The following is a 22,352-nucleotide window of genomic DNA, read 5'->3' as shown; positions in this document are numbered from 1 at the left end:
AGGGGCCTGTTTGCGGGGAGCCTCCCGGGTCGGGTGCTGCTGCTTGCAGCTTTGGGGGAGAGACCGTCCTGTTGGGGTGAGCGCGCGCAGCCTGCAGTCTGGGGAGCCTGCGGACCCCGAGCCCCGTCCGCCCGGCACCATCCAGTCTGGGTTGAATCTGGGAGTGACAGAACTAGTGATGACAGCGCAGGTTCCTGACCGGTATGCCTTCTCCCCAAGCCAGGCCTTCTCCAAGTCCCCTTTGAAGAAAAACTGATCATGATTAACAAAAAAAAGTAATATCACTTGATATTTAATATTGTACAGATTCTGCTCCTGTTTAATACCGTTTAAACTTGTCCTCTCAATTAGGAGCCTTCGGTCTGGGAACACTCATTTAAGTTAACCAGGTGTAATGTTATTTTTGGCCATCCAACTATGTTAATATTGACCACATTACCTAAAAATGAAGAAATGAACTTTTTAGGGAAAAAGAAAGAATTGCATTATTCTGCCAAATTTTTGGAGCTCAGCTGGAAAAGAAATATTGTCTTTTTAACATTTCTTAATGTTTAACATGTTCCACTTTTCTTAAGTAACCCAAGGGCTTCTGAACTCTAATGGTAGCTTTATCTCCCTGTCTTTTCCTACAGATGAAATAGATAAACTAGGTTTTCATAGCTGTTCTCTGATGATCTTGGTATAGTATTCGCCTGTGTATTTCAAAAGTAATCTCACACTTGAAGAGACTAAGAGTTCCTGTTTTTGCCAGGTGAGTACTCATTTTTTTCCCACAATGTATTTTGATAGACATAAATAAATTTTATGTTAGAACGAATTTCACAGAAGTGCATTTAAATATGTGCCATATGTTTTTCCAATCTCTGCTCTGATTTTTTATGCCAGTACATTTTATTTGTCATTTGTGCCAGTACATTTTCTCATATTTTGTAGCAATATTTTCAGTTATCATATACTTTGTAAGTATAGCTAGATACTAAAAAATTAAATCGTGTCCCTGTTATTTTAGATAAAGAATTCAGAGGTCCCAAGAGATACATTTCCTGTGAAATATAATTATACCTAACTGATAAAATAAGCTACAAAGAAGCATGAGCTCTCAAAGACCATCCTGAAAAGTTACTTTAGGGAAAACAAAGTAAAATCTCATTTCCTCTTAAAATATTAAGATTATTTTGAATAAAATGTTCTCATGATCTAGCATTGTTGAAAAGAAATGGGGGACAATGTACAAACCTCAGAACTCTAAGATGGAGTTGAAGGCTTGTGGGGAGAAGGGGATTGTTAATATAGGAGGTAGGAAAGTACTTCCTTTAGGGAAAATATTAGAAAAGTTTAAGCATTTATGTACACCACCTAGATGTTACTAACGAGTCTTTGGAAAGAATGTAGGGAAAAGATCATTTTAAAGCCAGACCAGGGCGTGAAGAGTTTCCTTTCTTTTCCTATCAAGGACAGTTGTTGACTTCCTCCCGCAGCCCAAGAAAGTGAAATTTTTCTTCCCTCTGTGGAAACCCAAAGAGTGCTGAGTGCCCCATCCTGCCCCACCTAATCCTTTTATAGCACCTGAGCTCTCTCCCTTGTAATAGATACTCCTGCGCAAGTCTAAGATTGGGTTTCTCCATCATTTCACAAGCTTTGCTACAAAAACCTCTATTTCACCTTTTTTCTTCCTCAGTACCTCCCTGGTCCCCTTAAAAAAAATTATACACATGTTAAGCTGCTTTTTGCTGTTCTGCAGCTAAGTGATGCTCTGTTCTTTTTTTTTTAATTGGATAGTTTGTATTGATATATTTTCAAGCTCACTGTTCTTTCCTTTGGCAGTGTTACTCCCATCCACGATATTTTTCATGTCCGATTTGTATTTTTCATCTCTGGATTCCAGTTTGATTTTTTTTTTAATGTCTTTCATTTCTCACTTCATCAGGCCCATGCTTTGGGAAATATGGAATATATTTAAAATAGCTGTTGTATACTAATTCTATCATCTGTCTCATTCTTGGCATTGTTTCTATTAACTGATTTTTTTTCCTCTTGGTTATGTGTCACATTCTTCTTGTTTTCATGCTTGGTGAGTTTTTATTGGCTGCCAGACGTTGCAGATTTGACATTGTTGGGCGCTGGAGGTTTTGGTTTTTGTTTTTCTTTAAACATATTTAGGCTTCGTTCTGTGATGCAGTAAGTTTACTTGGAAACAGTTTGATCCTTTAGAGCTGCCCTGTTGAAAATAGTAACCACTAGCTACATGTGGCTATTTGAATTTGTATTAATAAAATTAAATAAAATTTAAAGTTTAGTTCCTCATTTGTATTCTGTATATTTCAAATTCCAACATCCAGCTTGCATTGGTCGTTCAGTAGTAGAAGTCTCGCCTGCCAACATCCACACGTGGCTAGTGGCTACTATATTAGACAATCCATATAGGATATTTCCATCATTGCAGAAAGTCCTGTTGGACAGACCTGCTTTAGAAGCCTGCTTTTAAGCTTTGTTAGGTCCAAAATAGTCTTTATTTAGGGCTAATTTGACCCCATTACGGAGGCAATACCTTTCTGAGGACTCTATTCAATGTCCAGTGTATTAAGAGTTCTTTCTACTCTGACTGGTAAGAACTCTATTCTTGGCCCTGTGTAGGCTCTAAGTACTATTCTGCCTTCTCCTTTTGGTGTTTTTTTCCCCCAGGGCTCAATAGTTTTTTTACGCACATGCACTGATCAGTATTCAACCAAAGAATTGTGGGGAATCTTCTGCAGATCTCTGGAGCTTGCTCTCTCACTGCACCTCTCTCCTCTCTTCACAAATTCTAGCCATCTTGGCCTCTGCAAACTCTGAAGTCTGTCTTCTCAGTTCGCTGAAGTGACCAGACTCGATTTGGATTCCCCATCCTTGTGCTGAAGCCTAACATATCGAGGCACTGAGCACTCATAGGACTTAATCTTATCTCCTTTCTCTTAGGGATCACTCTTCTGTACTACCTATTGTCCAGTATCTAAAAACCATTGCTTCACGTGTTTTGTCTGTTTTTAAGATGTTTAAGGCATGAGGATAAATCTGGTCCATGTTACTCCATCCTGGACAGAAGCAGAAGTCAGCTAGCTCCACTAACCACCCCATCAGAAGTGGTTTGCAATTCAGAAATTGCTTCAGGCTGAGGGAACTGTCAGTGCCTGGGCCCTGAAGCAGAAGAGGTCCCTGAAGCGTGTGCTGGAGGAACAGTAATGAGGTCATGGGGCGGGGGGCAGAGTAGAGAGGAGAAGAGCTCGGGGTGACAGAATGTTACTGGTGTATCTGTTTCCTATTGCTGCTGTAACAGTTTGGCACAAATGTGGTAGCTTTAAGCAACACCAATTTATTATCTTACGGTCCTGGAGGTTAGAATCCAAAATGGATCTCACTGGGCTAATACTGAGATGTCAGCAGGACTGCATTCCTTCTGGAGGTTCTAGGGGAGCATCTGTTTTCTTGCCTTTCCAGCTGCTACAGGTTGCCCGCTTAGCTCATTAGCTTGTGGTCCCCTTCTGTCTTCAAAGCCAGCAACGGCCAGTCATCACTCTAACCGTGACATTCCCATCTCTCCCTCACTTTTTTTTTTTTTTTTTTTTTTTTTTTTTTTTTTTTTTTGCGGTATGCGGGCCTCTCACTGTTGTGGCCTCTCCCGTTGCGGAGCACAGGCTCCAGACACGCAGGCCTAGCGGCCATGGCTCACGGGCTTAGTTGCTCGGCGGCACGTGGGATCTTCCCGGACCAGGGCACGAACCCGTGTCTCCTGCATCGGCAGGCGGATTCTCAACCACTGCGCCACCAGGGAAGCCCTCTCCCTCACTTTTTCTTCTTTTTTCTTTTTTTGCTGCACTGAGTGGCTTCTGAGTTCCCCAACCAGGGATCGAACCCAGGCCCTTGGCAGTGAGAGTGCCAAGTCCTAACCACTGGACCACCAGGGAATTCCCCTCTCCCTCACTTATAAAGACCCTTGTGATTATATTCGTAGCCACCAATTAGCCCAGGGGTTGTCTCCTCACTTCAGGGTAGGTTGATTGGCAACCTTGATGCCCCCTTACCATGTAACAGAACATTCACAGGTTGTGGGGATTAGGATGTGGACTTCCTTGGGGGCCATTCTTCTGCCTACCACAGCTGGAGACTTGTTGGGTAGAGAATTTGGCTTTACTCTGTGATGGGAAGTAACTAGAGCTTGTTGAGCAGAGGATGGATGTGATCTGGCTTATGTTTTATTTTATTTTATTTTATATTTTATTTTATTTATTTATTTTTGCGGTACGTGGGCCTCTCTCACTGCTGTGGCCTCTCCCGTCGCGGAGCACAGGCTCCGGACGCACAGGCTCAGTGACCATGGCTCACGGGCCCAGCCGCTCCGCAGCACGTGGGATCCTCCCGGACCGGGACACGAACCCTCATCCCCTGCATCGGCAGGCGGACCCTCAACCACTGCGCCACCAGGGAAGCCCTGGCTTATGTTTTAAAAGGCTCATTCCAGATACAGTTAGAAGAACAAATAGTTGGGAGGCATAGGCAAGGGTAGAAACAGAAACAGGATTCATTGAAGGATTGGATGTGGAATGAGAGGTAGGAATTAAAAATTACTCCATCTATCAGGTTTATGTGATGTATATTAAAGTTAGAAAAATGTTTTATATTAAAAAATAATAATAAATAAAAATAAAAATAAAAATTACTCCATCAGCAATGCACAAGGTTTCCTGCATTCTACTAAATACTCGGTGCTACCCACCTATCTGCCATTCTGATGGTAGCAAACTTGCATTTCTCTGATTTCTAATAAGTTTGAACATCGCTGTATGCACACGTTATCTTTTGGGGATTCTCCAATCTGTGAATTATGTCTCTGTATCCTTTACCCATTTTTCTAATGGGTTTCCTTTTTCCTTGTTAATTCATAGTTGTTCTTGTTATATTTTAGCTATAAATCCCTTGTCAGCTTGGACAGCACATCTTCCAGTCCTTTCTCCATCTTCTGAACTTGGTTTACAGTTTCTTTTTTTATTTTTGAATTTTATTTTATTTTTTTTTATACAGCAGGTTCTTATTAGTCATCAATTTTATACACATCAGTGTATACATATCAATCCCAATCGCACAATTCATCACACCATCACCCCCCCCCGCCACTTTCCCCCTTGGAGTCCATACATTTGTTCTCTACATCTCTGTCTCAATTTCTGCCCTACAAACGGTTCACCTGTACCATATTTCTAGGTTCCACATATATGCGTTAATATACGATATTTGTTTTTCTCTTTCTGACTTACTTCACTCTGTATGACAGTCTCTAGATCCATCCACGTCTCAACAAATGACCCAATTTCGTTCCTTTTTATGGCTGAGTAATATTCCATTGTATATATGTACCACATCTTCTTTATCCATTCATCTGTCGATGGGCATTTAGGTTGCTTCCATGACCTGGCTATTGTAAATAGTGCTTCAATGAACATGGGGTGCATGTGTCTTATTGAATTATGGTTTTCTCTGGGTATATGCCCAGTAGTGGGATTGCTGGATCATATGGTAGTTCTATTTGTATTTTTTTAAGGAACCTCCATAGTGACTATCAATTTACATTCCCACCAACAGTGCAAGAGGGTTCCCTTTTCTCTACACCCTCTCCAGCATTTGTTGTTTGTAGATTTTCTGATGATGGCCATTCTGACTGGTGTGAGGTGATAACTCACTGTAGTTTTCATTTGCATTTCTCTAATAATTAGTGATGTTGAGCAGCTTTTCATGTGCTTCTTGGCCATCTGTATGTCTTCTTTGGAGAAATTTCTATTTAGGTCTTCTGCCGATTTTTGGATTAGGTTTTTTTTTTAATATTGAGCTGCATGAGCTGTTTATATATTTTGGAGGTTAATCCTTTGTCCATTGATTTGTTTTCAAATATTTTCTCCCATTCTGAGGGTTGTCTTTTCATCTTATTTATGGTTTCCTTTGCTGTGCAAAAGCTTTGAAGTTTCATTAGGTCCCATTTGTTTATTTATTTTTTTAATTTCCATTACTCTAGGAGGTGGGTCAAAAAAGATCTTGCTGTGATTTATGTCAAAGAGTGTTCTTCCTATGTTTTCCTCTAAGAGTTTTATAGTGTCCGGTCTTACATTTAGGTCTCTAATCCATTTTGAGTTTATTTTTGTGTGTGGTGTTACAGAGTGTTCTAATTTCATTCTTGTACATGTAGCTGTCCAGTTTTCCCAGCACCACTTATTGAAGAGACTGTCTTTTCTCCATTGTATATCCTTGCCTCCTTTGTCATAGATTAGTTGACCATAGGAGCGTGGGTTTATCTCTGGGCTTTGTATCCTATTACATTGATCTATATTTCTGTTTTTGTGCCAGTACCTTATTGTCTTGATTACCGTACCTTTGTAGTATAGTCTGAAGTCAGGGAGTTTGATTCCTCCACCTCCATTTTTTTCCCTCAAGACTGCTTTGGCTATTCGGAGTCTTTTGTGTCTCCATACAAATTTTAAGATTTTTTGTTCTATTTCCATAAAAAATGCCACTGGTAATTTGATAAGGATTGCATTGAATCTTTAGATTGCTTTGGGTAATACAGTCATTTTCACAACATTGATTCTTCCAATCCAAGAACATGGTATATCTCTCCATCTGTTGGTATCATCTTTAATTTCTTTCATTAGTGTCTTGTAGTTTTCTGCATACAGGTCTTTTGTCTCACTAGGTAGGTTTATTCCTAGGTATTTTATTCTTTTTGTTGCAGTAGTAAATGGCAGTGTTTCCATAATTTCTTTCAGATTTTTCATCATTAGCATATAGGAATGCAAGAGATTTCTGTGCGTTAATTTTGTATCCTGCAACTTTACCAAATTCATTGATTAGCTCTAGTAGCATCTTTAGGATTCTCTATGTATAGTATCATGTCATCTGCAAACAGTGACAGTTTTACTTCTTCTTTTCCAATTTGTATTCCTCTTATTTCTTTTTCTTCTCTGATTGCCGTGGCTAGGACTTCCAAAACTACGTTGAATCATAGTGAGAGTGGACTTCCTTTTCTTGTTTCTGATCTTAGAGGAAATGCTTTCAGTTTTTCACCATTGAGAATGATGTTTGCTCTGGGTTTGTCATATACAGCCTTTATTATGTTGAGGTAGGTTCCTTCTATGCCCACTTCCTGGAGAGTTTTTAATCATAAATGGGTGTTGAATTTTATCAAAAGTTTTTTCTGCATCTATTGAGATTATCATATGGTTTTTATTCTTCAATTTGTTAATATGGTGTATCACATTGAATGATTTGTATATATTGAAGAATCCTTGCATTCCTGGGATAAACCCCACTTGATCATGGTGTATGAACCTTTTAATGTGCTGTTGGATTCTGTTTGCTAGTATTTTCTTGTGAATTTTTCCATCTATGTTCATCAGAGATATTGGCCTGTAGTTTTCTTTTTTTGTGACATCTTTGTCTGGTTTTGGTATCAGGGTGATGGTGGTCTTGTAGAATGAGTTTGGGAGTGTTCCTCCCTCTGCTATATTTTGAAAGAGTTTGAGAAGGATAGGTGTTACCTCTTCTCTAAATGTTTGATAGAATTCACCTGTGAAGCCATCTGGTCCTGGACTTTTGTTTGTTGGAAGACTTTTAGTCACAGTTTCAATTTCATTACTTGTGATTGGTCTGTTCATTTTTTTTATTTCTTCCTGGTTCAGTCTTAAAAGCTATACCTTTCTAAGAATTTGTCCATTTCTTCCAGGTTTTCCATTTTATTCACATACAGTTCCTTGTAGTAGTCTCTTAGGATGCTTTGTATTTCTGCGGTGTCCATTGTAACTTCTCCTTTTTCATTTCTAATTGTGTTGATTTGAGTGCTCTCCCTGCTTTTCTTGATGAGTCTGGCTAATGTTTTATCAATTTTGTTTATCTTCCTAAAGAACCAGCTTTTAGTTTTATTGATCTTTGCCATTGTTTGCTTAGTTTCTATTTCATTTATTTCTGCTCTGATCTTTATGATTTCTTTCCTTCTGCTAACTTTGGGTTTTGTTTGTTCTTCTTTCTCTATTTGCTTTAGGTGTAAGGTTAGATTGTTTATGTAAGATTTTTCTTGTTTCTTGAGGTAGGCTTGTATAGCTATAAAGTTCCCTTTTAGAACTGCTTTTGCTGCATCCCATAGGTTTTGGATTGTCATGTCTTCATTGTCATTTGTCTCTAGGTTTTTGTTTTGTTTTGTTTTGTTTTTTGCGGTACGTGGGCCTCTCACTGCCGTGGCCTCTCCCATTGTGGAGCGCAGGCTCCAGACGTGCAGGCTCAGCAGCCATGGCTCATGGGCCTAGCCACTCTGCGGCATGTGGGATCTTCTCAGACCGGGGCACAAACCCGTGTCCCCTGCATTGGCAGGCAGACTCTCAACCACTGCGCCACCAGGGAAGCCCTCTAGGTATTTTTTTATTTCCTCTTTGTTTTCTTCAGTGATCTAGTGGTTATTTAGTAACATATTGTTTAGCCTCCATGTGTTTGTGTTTTTTATGTTTTTTTTTAACTGTAATTCATTTCTAATCTCATAGCATTGTGGTCAGAAAAGATGCTTGATATGATTTCAGTTTTCTTAAATTTACTGAGGCTTGATTAGTGACCAAAGATGTGATCCATCCTGGAGAATGTTCCATGCACACTTGAGAAGAAAGTGTAATCTTCTGTTTTTGGATGGAATGTCCTATAAATATCAATTAAATCTATCAGGTCTATTGTGTCACTTCAAGCTTCTGTTTCCTTATTTATTTTCATTTTGGATAATCTGTCCATTGGTGTAAGTGAGGTGTTATAGTCCCCCACTATTATTGTGTTACTGTCGATTTCCTCTTTTATAGCTGTTAGCAGTTGCCTTATGTATTGAGGTGCTCCTATGTTGGGTACATAAATATTTACACTTGTTATATCTTCTTCTTGGACTGATCCCTTGATCATTTTGTAGTGTCCTCCTTTGTCTCTTGTAACATTCTTTATTATAAAGTCTATTTTATCTGATATGAATATTGCCACTCCAGCTTTCTGTTGATTTCCATTTGCATGGAATATCTATTTCCATCCCCTCACTTTCAGTCTGTATGTGTCCCTAGGTCTGAAGTGGGTCTCTTGTAGACAGCATATATTTGGGTTTTGTTTTTGTATCCATTCAGCAAGCCTGTGTCTTTTGGTTGGAGCATTTAATCCATTCACATTTAAGATAATTATCGATATGTATGTTCCTATGACCATTTTCTTAATTGTTTGGGGTTTGTTTTTGTAGGTCCTTTTCTTCTCTTGTGTTTCCCACTTAGAGAAGTTCCTTTAGCCTTTGTTGTAGAGCTGGTTTGGTGGTGCTGAATTCTCTTAGCTTTTGCTTGTCTGTAAAGCTTTTGATTTCTCCATCGAATCTGAATGAGATCCTTGCCGGGTAGAGTAATCTTGGTTGTAGGTTCTTTCCTTTCCTCACTTTAAGTATATCACGCCACTCCTTTGTGGCTTGTAGAGTTTCTGCTGAGAAATCAGGTGTTAAGCTTATGGGGGTTCCCTTGTATTTTATTTGTCATATTTCCCTTGCTGCTTTCAATAATTTTTCTTTGTCTTTAATTTTTGCCAATTTGATTACTGTGTGTTGCGGCATGTTTCTCCTTGGGTTTATCCTGTATGGGACTCTCTGCATTTCCTGGACTTGGGTGGCTATTTCCTTTCCCATGTTAGGGAAGTTTTCAACTATAATCTATTCAAAGATTTTCTCAGGTCCTTTCTCTCTCTCTTCTCCTTCTGGGACCCCTATAATGCGACTGTTGTTGCGTTTAATGTTGTCCCAGAGGTCTCTTCGGCTGTCTTCATTTCTTTTCATTCTTTTTTCTATATTCTATTCCACACCAGTGAATTCCACCATTCTGTCTTTGAGGTCACTTACCAGTTCTGCCTCGGTTATTCTGCTATTGATTCCTTCTAGTGTGGTTTTCATTTCAGTTATTGTATTGTTCATCTCTGTTTGTTTGTTCTTTAATTCTTCTAGGTCTTTGTTAATCATTTCTTGCATCTTCTCGATCTTTGCCTCCATTCTTTTCCGAGGTCCTGGATCATCTTCACTATCATTATTCTGAATTCTTTTTCTGGAAGGTTGCCTATTTCGACTTCATTGAGTTGTTTTTCTGGAGTTTTATCTTGTTCCTTCTTGTGGTACATTGCCCTCTGCCTTTTCATCTGTCTCCCTTTCTGTGAAGGTGGTTTTTGCTCCACAGGCTGCAGGATTGTAGTTCTACTTGGTTCTGCTGTCTGACCTCTGGTGGATGAGGCTATCTAAGAGGCTTGAGCAAGTTTCCTGATGGGAGGGACTGGTGGTTAGTAGAGCTAGGTGTTGCTCTGGTGGGCAGAGCTCAATAAAACTTGAATCTGCTTGTCTGCTGATGGGTGTGGCTGGGTTCCCTCCCTGTTGGTTGTTTGGCCTGAGGCAACCCAACACTGGAGCCTACCCGGGCTCTTTGGTGGGGCTAATGGCAGACTCTAGGAGGGTTCACGCCAAGGAGTACTTCTCAGAACTTCTGCTGCCAGTGTCCTTGTCCTCATGGTGAGACACAGCCACCTCCCGCCTCTTCAGGAGACCCTCCAACACTAGCAGTTCAGTCTAGGTTCAGTCTCCCCTGGGGTCACTGCTCCTTCCCCTGGGTCCCGATGTGCACACTACTTTGTGTGTGCCCTCCAAGAGTGGAGTCTCTGTTTCCCCCAGTCCTCTTAAAATCCTGCAATGAAATCCTGCTAGCCTTCAAAGTCTGATTCTCTAGGAATTCCTTCCTCCCACTGCTAGACCCCCAGGTTGAGAAGCGTGACGTGGGGCTCAGAACCTTCACTCCAGTGGGTGGACTTCTGTGGTATAAGTGTTCTCCAGTTTGTGAGTCACCCACCCAGCCGTTATGGGATTTGATTTGATTGTGATTGTGCCCCTCCTACTGTCTCATTGTGACTTCTCCTTTGTCTTTGGATGTGGGATATCTTTTTTGGTGAGTTCTAGTGTCTTCCTGTCGATGATTGTTCAGCAGTTAGTTGTGATTCTGGTGTTCTCACAAGAGGGAGTGAGAGCACGTCTTTTTACTCCACCATCTTGGTTCAGGGCCTCCTGTTTACAGTTTCTTTATTGAACAGAAGTTCTTAATTGTGAGTGGTCAGATCCATGTGTTTTCTTACTTATTGTTTAAACTTTCTAGTTCTTATTCAAGAAATCTTTCTCTACCCTATGGTGACAAATACATTGTCTTACTTTTGGGGGGGCGGGTAGGAGTTTTTTTATTAATTAATTATTTTTGCTGTGTTGGGTCTTCATTTCTATGCGAGGGCTTTCTCTAGTTATGGCAAGTGGGGGCCACTCTTTTTTTTTTTTTTTTTTTGCAGTATGCGGGCCTCTCACTGTTGTGGCCTCTCCCGTTGTGGAGCACAGGCTCCGGATGCACAAGCTCAGCAGCCATGGCTCACAGGCCCAGCCGCTCCGCGGTATGTGGGATCTTCCCAGACCGGGGCACGAACCTGTGTCCCCTGCATCGGCAGGCAGATTCTCAACCACTGTGCCACCAAGGAAGCCCTGTCTTACATTTTAAAAACTGCATTTATGGTTCTACCATTCACTTTTAGGTCTTTACTTCATTAGGAGTCCACTTTGGTATATGAAGTAGGGATCCTGCCTTGTCTTCGTCCACATAGTGAGCCAGCATTCACAGTGCTATCACACTAAACTTAGTCTCTTCTATCCTCTTTGCTGTATGGTGTCACCTTTATCATATGTGAAGCTCCTGCACATACCTATATCCATGCTGGAACTCTGTCATGTTTTATTAGTCATTTATTTGTTCCTGCACCTGTACTACACTGTTTTTGTTAATTTGACTTTGTAGCATATCTTAAAATCTGGTAAGGCAAGTCTCTGTGCTTTTTGTGTGTGCATGTCCAAATTTATTTAGCTCTTTATAGATCTTTATTTTTCCATATGCATAGAAGATTTCTTTTGAATGGCAACTGAAATACTAGGTCAAAGAGGCCCCCAGTAGACTTCTTCTGCCTTCCTGTCCTCAAAATCCCAGAGACGTTAAGGTGACACTCATAGGGCCAAATCTAACCTATTGCATTTCATTCCTTCTCAGTCCCTCTGTTAGAGTGAAGTTTAATGTGCTAGTTGGTAATTATATACATTACCATTATTTTACCCTCTGTCAGTTTCAAATGTGGTATGTTTCATAGTTTTGTTAGTATTTTCTTTTTAATTTTTTTTAAATTTGGTTGCACCAGGTCTTAGTTGTGGCAGGCGGGCTCCTTAGTTGTGGCACATGGGCTCTTAGTTGTGGCATGTGAACTGTTAGTTGCGGCATGCACGTGGGATCTAGTTCCCTGACCAGGAATCGAACCCGGGCCCCCTGCATTGGGAACGCAGTCTTATTCACTGCACCACCAGGGAAGTCCCTTTAATTTTTTTTTTAACTTTGTATTTTGAAAAAGTTTTAAACATGTAGAAGTTTAGCAAAAATAATACACTAGGGCTTCCCTGGTGGCGCAGTGGTTGAGAGTCCACCTGCCGATGCAGGGGACACGGGTTCATGCCCCACTCCGGGAAGATCCCATTTGCCGCAGAGCAGCTGGGCCCGTGAGCCATGGCCGCTGAGCCTGTGCGTCCGGACCCTGTGCTCTGCAACGGGAGAGGCCACAACAATGAGAGGCCCGCATACCGCCAAAAAAAAAAAAAAAGAAATACACTGAACAATTTTTTATCCTTTCCCACCGAGAGTCATTAACGTTTTTGCATATGTTACTTTCTCTCTGTATCTACCTCTCACTAGATAATTTGAAAGCAAGTTATAGATATGATCCTTTACCCCTATGTCAGCATGTTATCTCCTGAGACTAAGGACATTCACTAATATAACCACAATACCATTATCCCAATCAGGGGATTTAACAGTGATGTGACATTATTATCTAATAAACCATCCATATTCACATTGTCCAATTGTCCAAGAAATGGCCTTTGTAGTACATTTCCTCCATGTTCCAGCCCACCCCACCTCCCAATTCAGGATCATTGACTACATTTGGAAGTCATGTCTCTTTAGTATCCTTTAATCTGGAGCAGTTCCTCAACTTCTCTTTGTCTTTCATACATTGACATTTTTGAGTACAGGTTATTTATTTTATATAATGTCTCTCAATTTGGGTTTATCTGATTGTTTCCTCATGATTAGATTCAACTTATGCATTTTTGAGAGGAGTGTTTCCCTTTTAAATAATCAAAGAGGAGGAATCAAAGAACAGAATAAACTCACTTGTACTCATTTGAAGGTAGTATTGGATACTCACTTGATGAGAAAAAAATTCATCTTCAGTTTCCAAATCTAAGAAACAGGTATTTGTTATACTAATGACATTTGAGTAACTACTATGTTTAGGATACTACAGTAGACCCTGGACTCTGTTCTGTTACAGATTAAACACTGATATTCAATCATGAATATGGATAAACAAGGTTTCAAGATGATATCTTTAGAAATCTTCTGTCAGTAAATGATTAGGGCTTGATGGGGATGGAATTGTAAACTCATAAAAGATAACTCCAGTAGCTAAATATTAAAGAAATACATTCTAAAAGGTGGGTAAGTGCTTTCATTCACAGCTGTGGAATGGGTTCCAGATCTCAAGTTGCTGCTAGAGCTTCTTCAGTAGATCACTGTTCTCTAACAAGCTCTGGTCCCTTCTGCCATCCTGGTCAACTCTGCTTACCAATTTCCTGACCATCTTTCAAAGCCCAACCTTGACGTAGGCCCCCTCCTTTCACAACCTTTCCAAGCCCCTCCCTCCATGTTGCATGCTCATCTCTCTAAGCAGATTGGGCATTGGTAATAAAAAGTACTGTTTCTTTATTGGACATCTTTTTTTTTTCTTTAGTTTTTTGTATTGTGGTAAAATACATGTAACATAAAATGTAGCATCTTAGCCATTCTTAGGTGTATAGTTCAATGTATTAAATATATTCATAATGTTGTGCTGTCATCACCACCATTTATCTCCAGAACTCTTTTCCTCTCGTAAAATTGGAAGTCTCTACCCCTTAAACAACAGCTCCCCATGGCACCATCCTTCTACTTTCTGTCTCTATGATTTTGACTTCTAGGTACCTCATGTAAGTAGAGTCATACAGTATTTGTCTTTATGATTTATTTCACTTAGCATAATGTGCTGAAGGTTCATCACGTTGTAGCATATTGCAGAATTTCTTCCTTTTTAATACTGAATATTTCATCATATTTATATACCACATTTTGCTTACCTGTGATGCATCGATGGACACTTGAGTTGCTTCCACATTTTAGCTATTGTGAATAATAGCTTATGTTATTTGTACATGGGTGTACAAATATGTCTTCAAGACCCAGAAGTTGGTTTGCTGGATCGTATGGTAATTCTATTTTTAATTATTTGAGGAACTGCCACACTGTTTTCCACAGCAGCTGTACCATTGAACATTCCCATCAATAGTGCATAAAGGTTTGAATTTCGGGCTTCACTGGTGGCGCAGTGGTTAAGAATCCACCTGCCAATGCAGGGGACACGGGTTCAAGCCCTGGTCTGGGAAGATCCCACATGCCGTGGAGCAACTAAGCCCGTGCACCACAGCTACTGAGCCTGTGCTCTAGAGCCCAAGAGCCACAACTACTGAAGGCTGTGTGCCTAGAGCCTGTGCTCTGCAACAAGAGAAGCCACCACAATGAGAAACCTGTGCACCGCAACGAAGAGTAGCCCCCACTCACCGCAACTAGAGAGAGCCTGTGCGCAGCAATGAAGACCCAATGCAGCCAAAAATAAATAAATAAATAAATAAAAGGTTTGAATTTCTCCACATCCTCAACAACACTTGTTATTTTCTGTTTTTTTTTAAATAGTAGCTATCCTAATGGTTGTGAGGCCATATCTAATTGGTAGCTGTGATCTGAATTTCCCTAATTATTAGTGATGATGAGCATTTTTTTCATGTAATTGTTGGCCATTCATATATCTTCTCTGGAGAAATGGCTATTCAAGTCCTTTGCCAAAATTTTGTTGTTGTTGAGTTTCAGTTCTCTGTATATTCTGGGTATTAGTCCCTTATCATATATATGGTTTACAAATATTTTCTCCTTCTGTGGGTTGCCTTTACACTCTCAAGTGTCTATTAATGCACAAAATTTATATATTCTCATAAGTTCCAACTTGTCTATTTTTTCTTTTGTTGCCTCTGCCTTTGGTGGCGTATTCAAATCATTGCAAATCCATCAGGAAGCTTTTGCCTTATGTTTTCTCTTAAGAGTTAGAGCTTTAGGTCTTACATTTAGGTCTTTGATCCATCTTGCATTAGTTTTTGTATATGGTATTAGGTAAGGGTCCAACTTCATTCTTCTGCATGTGGATATCCAGTTTTCCCAGCACATTTTGTTGAAAAGGCTGCCCTTTCCCCCACTGAATGCTCTGAGCAGTCATAGGTCTATTCAGATTTTCATTTCTTATTGACTTAGTCTTGGTAGGTTTTGTGTTTCTAGGAATTTGTCCATTCAGCTGGGATATCCAATTTGTTGGCATAAAATTGTTCATAGCACTCTCTTATAATACTTTTTATTTCTGTAGAATCAGTAGTAATGTCCCCTTTCATTTCTGATTTAGTAATTTGAGTTTTCTGGTTCATCGAGGTAAAGTTTGTCAATTTTTTTGCTCTTTTCAAAAACTACTTTTGGTTTAATTGGTTATACTCTATTGCTTTTCTGTTCTCTACTCCATTTATCTCTGCTCTAGTCTTTATTGTTTCCTTCCTTCTGCTAGTAATGGGTTTAGTTTCTTCTTTTTCTAGTTCATTAAGCTGTAAAGTTTGTTGATTTGAGATCTTTCTTGGTGTTTTTTTTTTTGTTTTTTTTTGCATTACGCGGGCCTCTCACTGTTGTGGCCTCTCCCGTTGCGGAGCACAGGCTCCAGAAGTGCAGGCTCAGTGGCCATGGCTCACGGGCCCAGGGATCTTCCTGGACCGGGGCACGAACCCGTGTCCCCTGCATCGGCAGGCGGACTCTCAACCATTGCGCCACCAGGGAAGCCCCTTGTTTTTTTTAATGCAAGTATTTATCACTATAAATTCCCCCCTTAGTACTGATTTTGCTTTATCCCATAAGTTTGATATGTTGTGTTTGTTTATCTTCATCTCTAAGTATTTTGTAAAATTTCCCTTGTGATTTCTTTGATCCATTGGTTGTTTAAGAGTATACTGTTTAATTTCCACAAATATGTGAATTTTCCTGTTTTACTTCTGTTGTTGATTTCTGACTTCATCCCATTGTGGTCAGAGAAGATACTTTGTATGATATCCATACTTTGTATGGTATCCATCTTTTTAAATCAACTGAGACTTAATTTGTGGCCTAACATATGGTCTATCCTGGAAAATGTCCCTTGAGAAGAATATGTATCCTGTTGTTGTTGGATGGAGTGTTCTGTATGTGTTTGTTAGCTCTAGTCAGTTTATTTTGTTGTTTAAATCCTCTATTTCCTTACTTGTGTCCTGTCTGGTTGTTCTCTCCATTATTGAGAGTTCAGTTTTGAAATCTCCAACTATTATTGTAGAACTGTCTATTTCTCCCTTCATTTCTGTCAGTTTTTCCTTCATTATTTTGATAGTGTACTATTAAATGTGTAAATGTTTACAGTTGTTGGGGCAGCTTTTTTTTTTTTTCCAGAATACCTAGCAGGGTGTTTGGCCTTCAGTAATTATTTATTTAATCCATTAATAATAAATTAAAAGTTTTTGTTAATAAGAATGATAGGCAAGACTAAGTAGAGAATTCTATTATTTTCTGCCAGGTGATGAAAGGTCACATCTAGTAAATTCCTTTAAAAAAAAAAAAAAGACTTTCGGAGAATCTGTAGACCCTGCAAACCCTTCCACAAAGAAAATGTAAACACTGAGAGGTGGAAGGCGATTTTACTTTATATGTTTGGTATCATCACCATGAAATTTCATTAAAACAAACATTGCCATGAAGTTAGTTGAAATTCCCTCTGTATTCATTTGTAACAATTTTTTCCCCAAGCCATCAAGTTGAAGAAACGTCTCCACTACTTAAAGAGGGACCTGCAAGCTATTTTTATTCAGCTGTCCCAATGGGATTTTCTCTTAGTAAATCTGCTACTCAGGTGTCTGCTCTGCGTATGGATTCAAAAGTGGATGATCACTTAATGCAAGGGACTGAGAAAAGCAAATTGGAACCAGTGACTCAGTTATTTCAAAACACCAAGAAAATAAGATTAGAAGACACAAACCAAGAAAACTTTACCAGGAGCAAAGACACTGGCACAGGATCTCTTTCGGAGAAAGCCTTGGGTTCAGTGGTGTATGTTAAAGAAAGTGATGGAATAGAAATGATAGACGTGGAATGAAGTTATTTGTTTATGTTATCAAAGAAACCAAAAATTGCTTTTGACTAAGAGGGCCTGTTGAATGAGAACTTAACCTTATTATGAAAACCTAACAAAATGAAGGAAGACGATTGCTTATTTTTCACTATTTATGAATCACTGTAGATTGTACTTTTTGATGATACATATTCAGAAAAGTTGCTTTAGAGAGAAGAAGCTTTCCAAAATTCAAAGAAGATTTCTCTGGTATTACATTCTGTCCTTGTCAAAAAATCAGTTTTTGTGTAACAGTATTTAAATGGCACCAAAACATTTTAATTATAATGTATTTCTCTAACACGTGATCAAAAACCCAAAAAACAGTGCCCAAACAATTTGACATCAGTATTTCACATGATTTCTGTTGTACCGATTTTGTATGTTGAAATTCCAGTTAGGGATTTTGCTTTAGAATACTTTATCTTCTTGCATTTTTTCATGTCTGTTCTGTTAAAGATCACTGGCAGCTAAACTCAAAGACCGGTAAATTACATACCTGGAGAAGCATTTCACATTTCAAATCATCCTTTTAAAACTTCTTTTTCACACGCGTGGAATTCATTTCAGAGTTCACAAAATAGTTTTTTCTAAGTGTAATAATTTATCTTGCAGATGTTACCGTTTTATAGCACCAATATTTAATATAAGAAAACAGCCTAGTTGTTAAAAAAAATTCTTGTTTTGTATATATCAGTTTGCCATTCTTATTAAAACATCTAGTAGTTTGAAACAGCAGTATTGTCCCAAGTAATGTAAGCTGAAGTCAAAAACCATTTGTGTGTGGACATATAGTGACCTATAAATATTTCTATTATGTATGTTTTGAACATTTTCCTGTACTTTAATATTTACTGGTGATCTCTAATGCTCAATTGAGTAATCTCCTTACTCAATTGAGTAATCTCGCCTCTTAATATTCATAAAGGAAAAAAGCATATTCAAAGAGGAAAAGGCATCTTCGTCTAGGAGAAGAAATATTTTGTAAATCAGAAAAAAACAAAACAGATGTCACGTACTTGTAGTTAAAAAAAAAAAAAACATTGAATGGGATGTGAGTGACTAAGTTAATGCTCTTTATCATTTATAGAACATAATTCTTTGGGAGAGAAAAAATACACAAATCATTCATTTGTTCACCTAGCCTGGCACTGTGCTTGGTGTTCAGGATACAGTGGTGAAGAAATTACCACTACCTTCATAGTGCTCACTGTCTGTCTACCAGGGAAGGTAGAACATCAGACAGTAATTATATAAGATACAAATTGTGATGTGCCATGAAGAAAAAGTTAAATTTCAGAGAGACAGAAGAGGAGACATAACACATACACTTGACTTTTAATTGTGGGAACTAGGAAGGCTTCTCTGAGGATGTGACATGCGTAGCTTTTTCAGGGACGTGGTTGTCCAAGTGAGGTGATGGTCAAGGTATATGGAGAAGGGGACAGAATCCAGGTGAAGTTTGGCAGGACAGACTGATGGTCTTAAACTGGGAAATGAGGAAAATGAAAGGGTTTCTAGTAAAAAAAAACAAAAACAAAACAAAAAAGCTAGATGCATGGAGATTCCCTGGGGGAAAGAGCTCGGGAGCATGGGTTTTGGGCATACCTGTTTCTAAGGCAGACAGTCCTGTGTATGGAATGAAAAAATACAAATTTTGAAGTTGTATACAGAAATGGTATCTAAAGCTATGGGAATGGAAGAGGTTGCTTATGGTGAACGTATAGTGTGAGATAAAGCAACTACAACATTTAGGAGCTGGTCAGCGCAGGGGGAGCTGGCTAAGGGGACCGAAGAGTTGGCAGAGTTGGTGGAAAACCAAGACAGGATAATGTCAAGATTGCCCACAAAAGTCTTTAAGGCGGAGGCAGTCAACTGAAAGGGTAGATGAGGACTTGAAAGGTCCACTGGATCTAGCAACATGAATTACACTAGTGACCTTAGCAAAAACACTTTTTTCTTTAATAGGGACTTGGCTCAAATATTTACAGACTGGTTTTTCACCTCCATGAATATCCAACAGGACATTTGATAGTGTGTTGGGTGCTGAATTTGGGATGTCCTTCATTGTATGTGATGCCCCATGCATTGCAGGATGTCAAATGTCATAGCACAATCCAGTCATTGAGATGATAACAAATGCAAACATTAATTACTCTGATTGAGAAATATTGCTGCTAAGACATCAGAGAATTGGAATCCCCAAATCCAAGCCAAGCCCTAGTTTTAGCAGCACACCTGGGAATGGAAAACCACAAAGACTTCCTGGAAGGGGTGGGATGGAACAAGTTTAATCAGGACAACAGCCTCACTTAGGTGTTTATTTGTTTTATGGAAGAATTCTACAAGCAGAATCCCAAAGTGAACATTTTTCAGAGTTCTGCTGTTGTTTCTGATGGGAAACTTTCCATATAAAATAGTATAGTTCAGGAGAAAAAAGGATGTTAGGAGACCTTAGATTCAACATACCTATAAAATAAGACCTATAATACATGCATGGGTGTTGCATCTAATGGTGTTGTCACTGATGCCAGTAATAATAGTTATCATTTACTGAGCTGTTGTGTAACTGGCTTAGTTGAGATTCCCTAGAAGCTGCTTGAGACAAGGACCCAGACGCACATGATTTTTGAGAGTGTGCTCTTTAAGGTAAGCCTGTAAGGGAGTCAGGGAAGCAGAAGGAATCGGCGAAGAATGCGGACTCAGATGAATTCATGGCCTGACTCACAGGGTGCTCTGGAGGGATCATACTGCAGAGTTGTCCCACTGTCCCACTTTGAGGCAAGGGGTGGGACTCTTGTAGGCCTAGGCCAGTCAGGCATCGGTTGCCACCTCCAAGCCAAAGTGGGGAGGCTGGTGGGCAGGGAGGCAGGGTGAATCACTCTGGTGTGCCTGTGCCTGCTAGCTCCTTCATTCACAACCAGCTGGAGAATGGATGATGAAGGGGACCTGGGTGGGGTGCTCCCAGTCTCTATTACGATGCCAGACACCTAACATATATCATTTTCCTTTTATTTTGAAACAATCTCAAATTTACAGCAAAGTTGCAAGCATGGTACAAAGGCCTTTCCCTCTCCTCCCAACCATTTGACAGTAAGTAGCTGACCTAATTCTCCATCATCCCTGAATACTTTCTTAATGATTTAAAGAATTTTATTATTTTTTAAATAAATTTTAAAAATTGAGATTATAATTGACATATGACATTATATTAGTTCCAGGTGTGCAGCATAATTTCGTATATATTGCAAAATGATCACCGTAAGGAGTTAACATCTGTCAACACAGTTATTTTTTTCCGTGTGATGAGAACTTTTAAGATATATTCACTTAGCAACTTTCAAGTATACAGTACAGTATTTTTATAGTCACCATGCTGTACATTTACATCCCCAGGACTGACTTATAACTGGAAGTTTGTACATTTTGATCATCTTCACCCATTTTGCTCACCCTGCAAAAAGCACTTTTGATGGAATAACAGGACTGAATCCATGGTGGAGTGGGTTGGAAAACGAATGGGAAGTGAGGACGTGGATACTGGATGTGTAGCAACTCCACAAAGAAGCTCAACTCTGAAGGGGAGCAGACAGCATGAGAGATGGAGGAGGAGATGGAGGTCATGTTGGAGTGTCAGCAGAAGAAGTAGGGGAGGGGTTAAGGATAACCACAGGATGGAAGTCTAGGAGCAGGGAGGGAGGATCCATTCTTGAAAAACACTTCGGTAGGAAATTAGGGGGGAAAAAAATTGTACCACCTCAGATTCCAGAGAAATGGAATTTAGAAAGATGTAATATAAGCAAAGGGCAACAGAATTGCGTGGCTCTTTTTAATGATAACTTGGAAAACTCCTACTGGGACTAACTCTGCACAGAATCCATTCCCACCTGCATAATCCAAGAAAGACTAATTACTCAGAGTGACTTCAATCACGAGGGTAATAGTAAATAAATAAGGAGCCACTGTGTCTTTATTGTAGCTTTATATGGTGCCCTGGTCATCGTATCGGCATCACCAAATTGTGAACACTGGATGCTTCTTACTCCAAGATGCAAGTCTTGATGGTTTCTATTGTAAGCCAAAGGAGAGCTTGATTTCTGTGGAAGACTGAAAAAGATGACCACAAATTCTTTGGGCTCCTCTCATCAAGAGGTGGGGTCCATTTCTCTACCCCTTGACTCTGGGCTGCCTTTGCTGGTGCTTTGGACAACAGAATGTGGCCAAAGTGCTCCTTCCAAGGCTAGCCCTGAACGGAGGTGCCCCATCAGCCAGCCTGCACCAGCCACCAAGGGCGTGAATAAGGCCATCCTGGACCTCCCCGCTCAGTCAACCTGTGCTGAATGAAGGAAGCCACGTGAGCAAGCCTTGACCATATAAATGTTAGAATAAATCGTTGTGTTAAGCCACTGGCGTTTGAAGCAGTTTGTGACGCAGCTATAGTTACCTGGAACTTTGCCTGACGGGGTAATTTCCCATCTGGCTAAGCCACAAGGATTTTCTTGCCAGCTGCACCGAGGGACACCCCAAGTGGTAACGTTCATTGCCCTCAGTGTGTTTGTTCTCCGACCCACTCCTTCCTACCTGTTACCATCTCTGTATTGGGAATACCAGCGTTTATTCCTTTAAATGCCATTTATCTTTTAAAACCGATTTTAGTTTCGTCCCCTTCCAAGTGGAGTTGCCTGCCCTTTGGACTATGAGACGTGCAAAGCCCCGCGCAATGCCTGGATGTTCAGTAAAGAACATCCGACCCGACTGCTCTGGGTACCAGGCGCGCTCCCCTCCAGACTCAACCCAGCTCCTCCCTGTTCCCTGCTAACGCTCTGGGCTGTCACGTGGGGAACCTCCATCTGCCCTGGGGCTCTAGGACTTTCGATATTATTGATACTATTATTCGAACGTGGGCGGGG

General features: G+C 39.9%; 1 protein-coding gene and 1 non-coding gene across 3 annotated transcripts; one reads left to right on the top strand and one right to left on the bottom strand.

The window, feature by feature from the left end:
• Positions 1-675: 675 nt before the first annotated feature.
• C11H2orf15 (chromosome 11 C2orf15 homolog) lies at positions 676-21,757 on the top strand. Of its 2 annotated transcripts, none has more exons than XM_059079776.2 (4): positions 676-751; positions 17,082-17,652; positions 20,482-20,535; positions 20,839-21,757. In XM_059079776.2, the coding sequence occupies exon 2, from the start codon at positions 17,152-17,154 to the stop codon at positions 17,425-17,427; it is 276 nt and encodes a 91-aa protein (XP_058935759.1). In that variant the 5' UTR covers positions 676-751; positions 17,082-17,151; the 3' UTR covers positions 17,428-17,652; positions 20,482-20,535; positions 20,839-21,757. The 2 variants fall into 2 exon arrangements, with proteins under 2 accessions (XP_058935759.1, XP_066863211.1); XM_067007110.1 differs by lacking the exon at positions 676-751 and having other exon boundaries at positions 17,089-17,652; positions 20,839-21,061; positions 21,492-21,757.
• On the bottom strand, positions 3,869-3,941 carry TRNAE-CUC (transfer RNA glutamic acid (anticodon CUC)). The gene has a single exon. It is a non-coding gene; the product is annotated as a tRNA-Glu (tRNA).
• Positions 21,758-22,352: the final 595 nt, after the last annotated feature.

This window comes from Kogia breviceps, chromosome 11 (genome assembly GCF_026419965.1).
Source record: "Kogia breviceps isolate mKogBre1 chromosome 11, mKogBre1 haplotype 1, whole genome shotgun sequence".
Lineage (NCBI taxonomy): Eukaryota > Metazoa > Chordata > Mammalia > Artiodactyla > Physeteridae > Kogia > Kogia breviceps.
The sequence above is the reverse complement of the archived record's forward strand: the minus strand, read 5'-3'. Positions and strand labels throughout refer to the sequence as shown.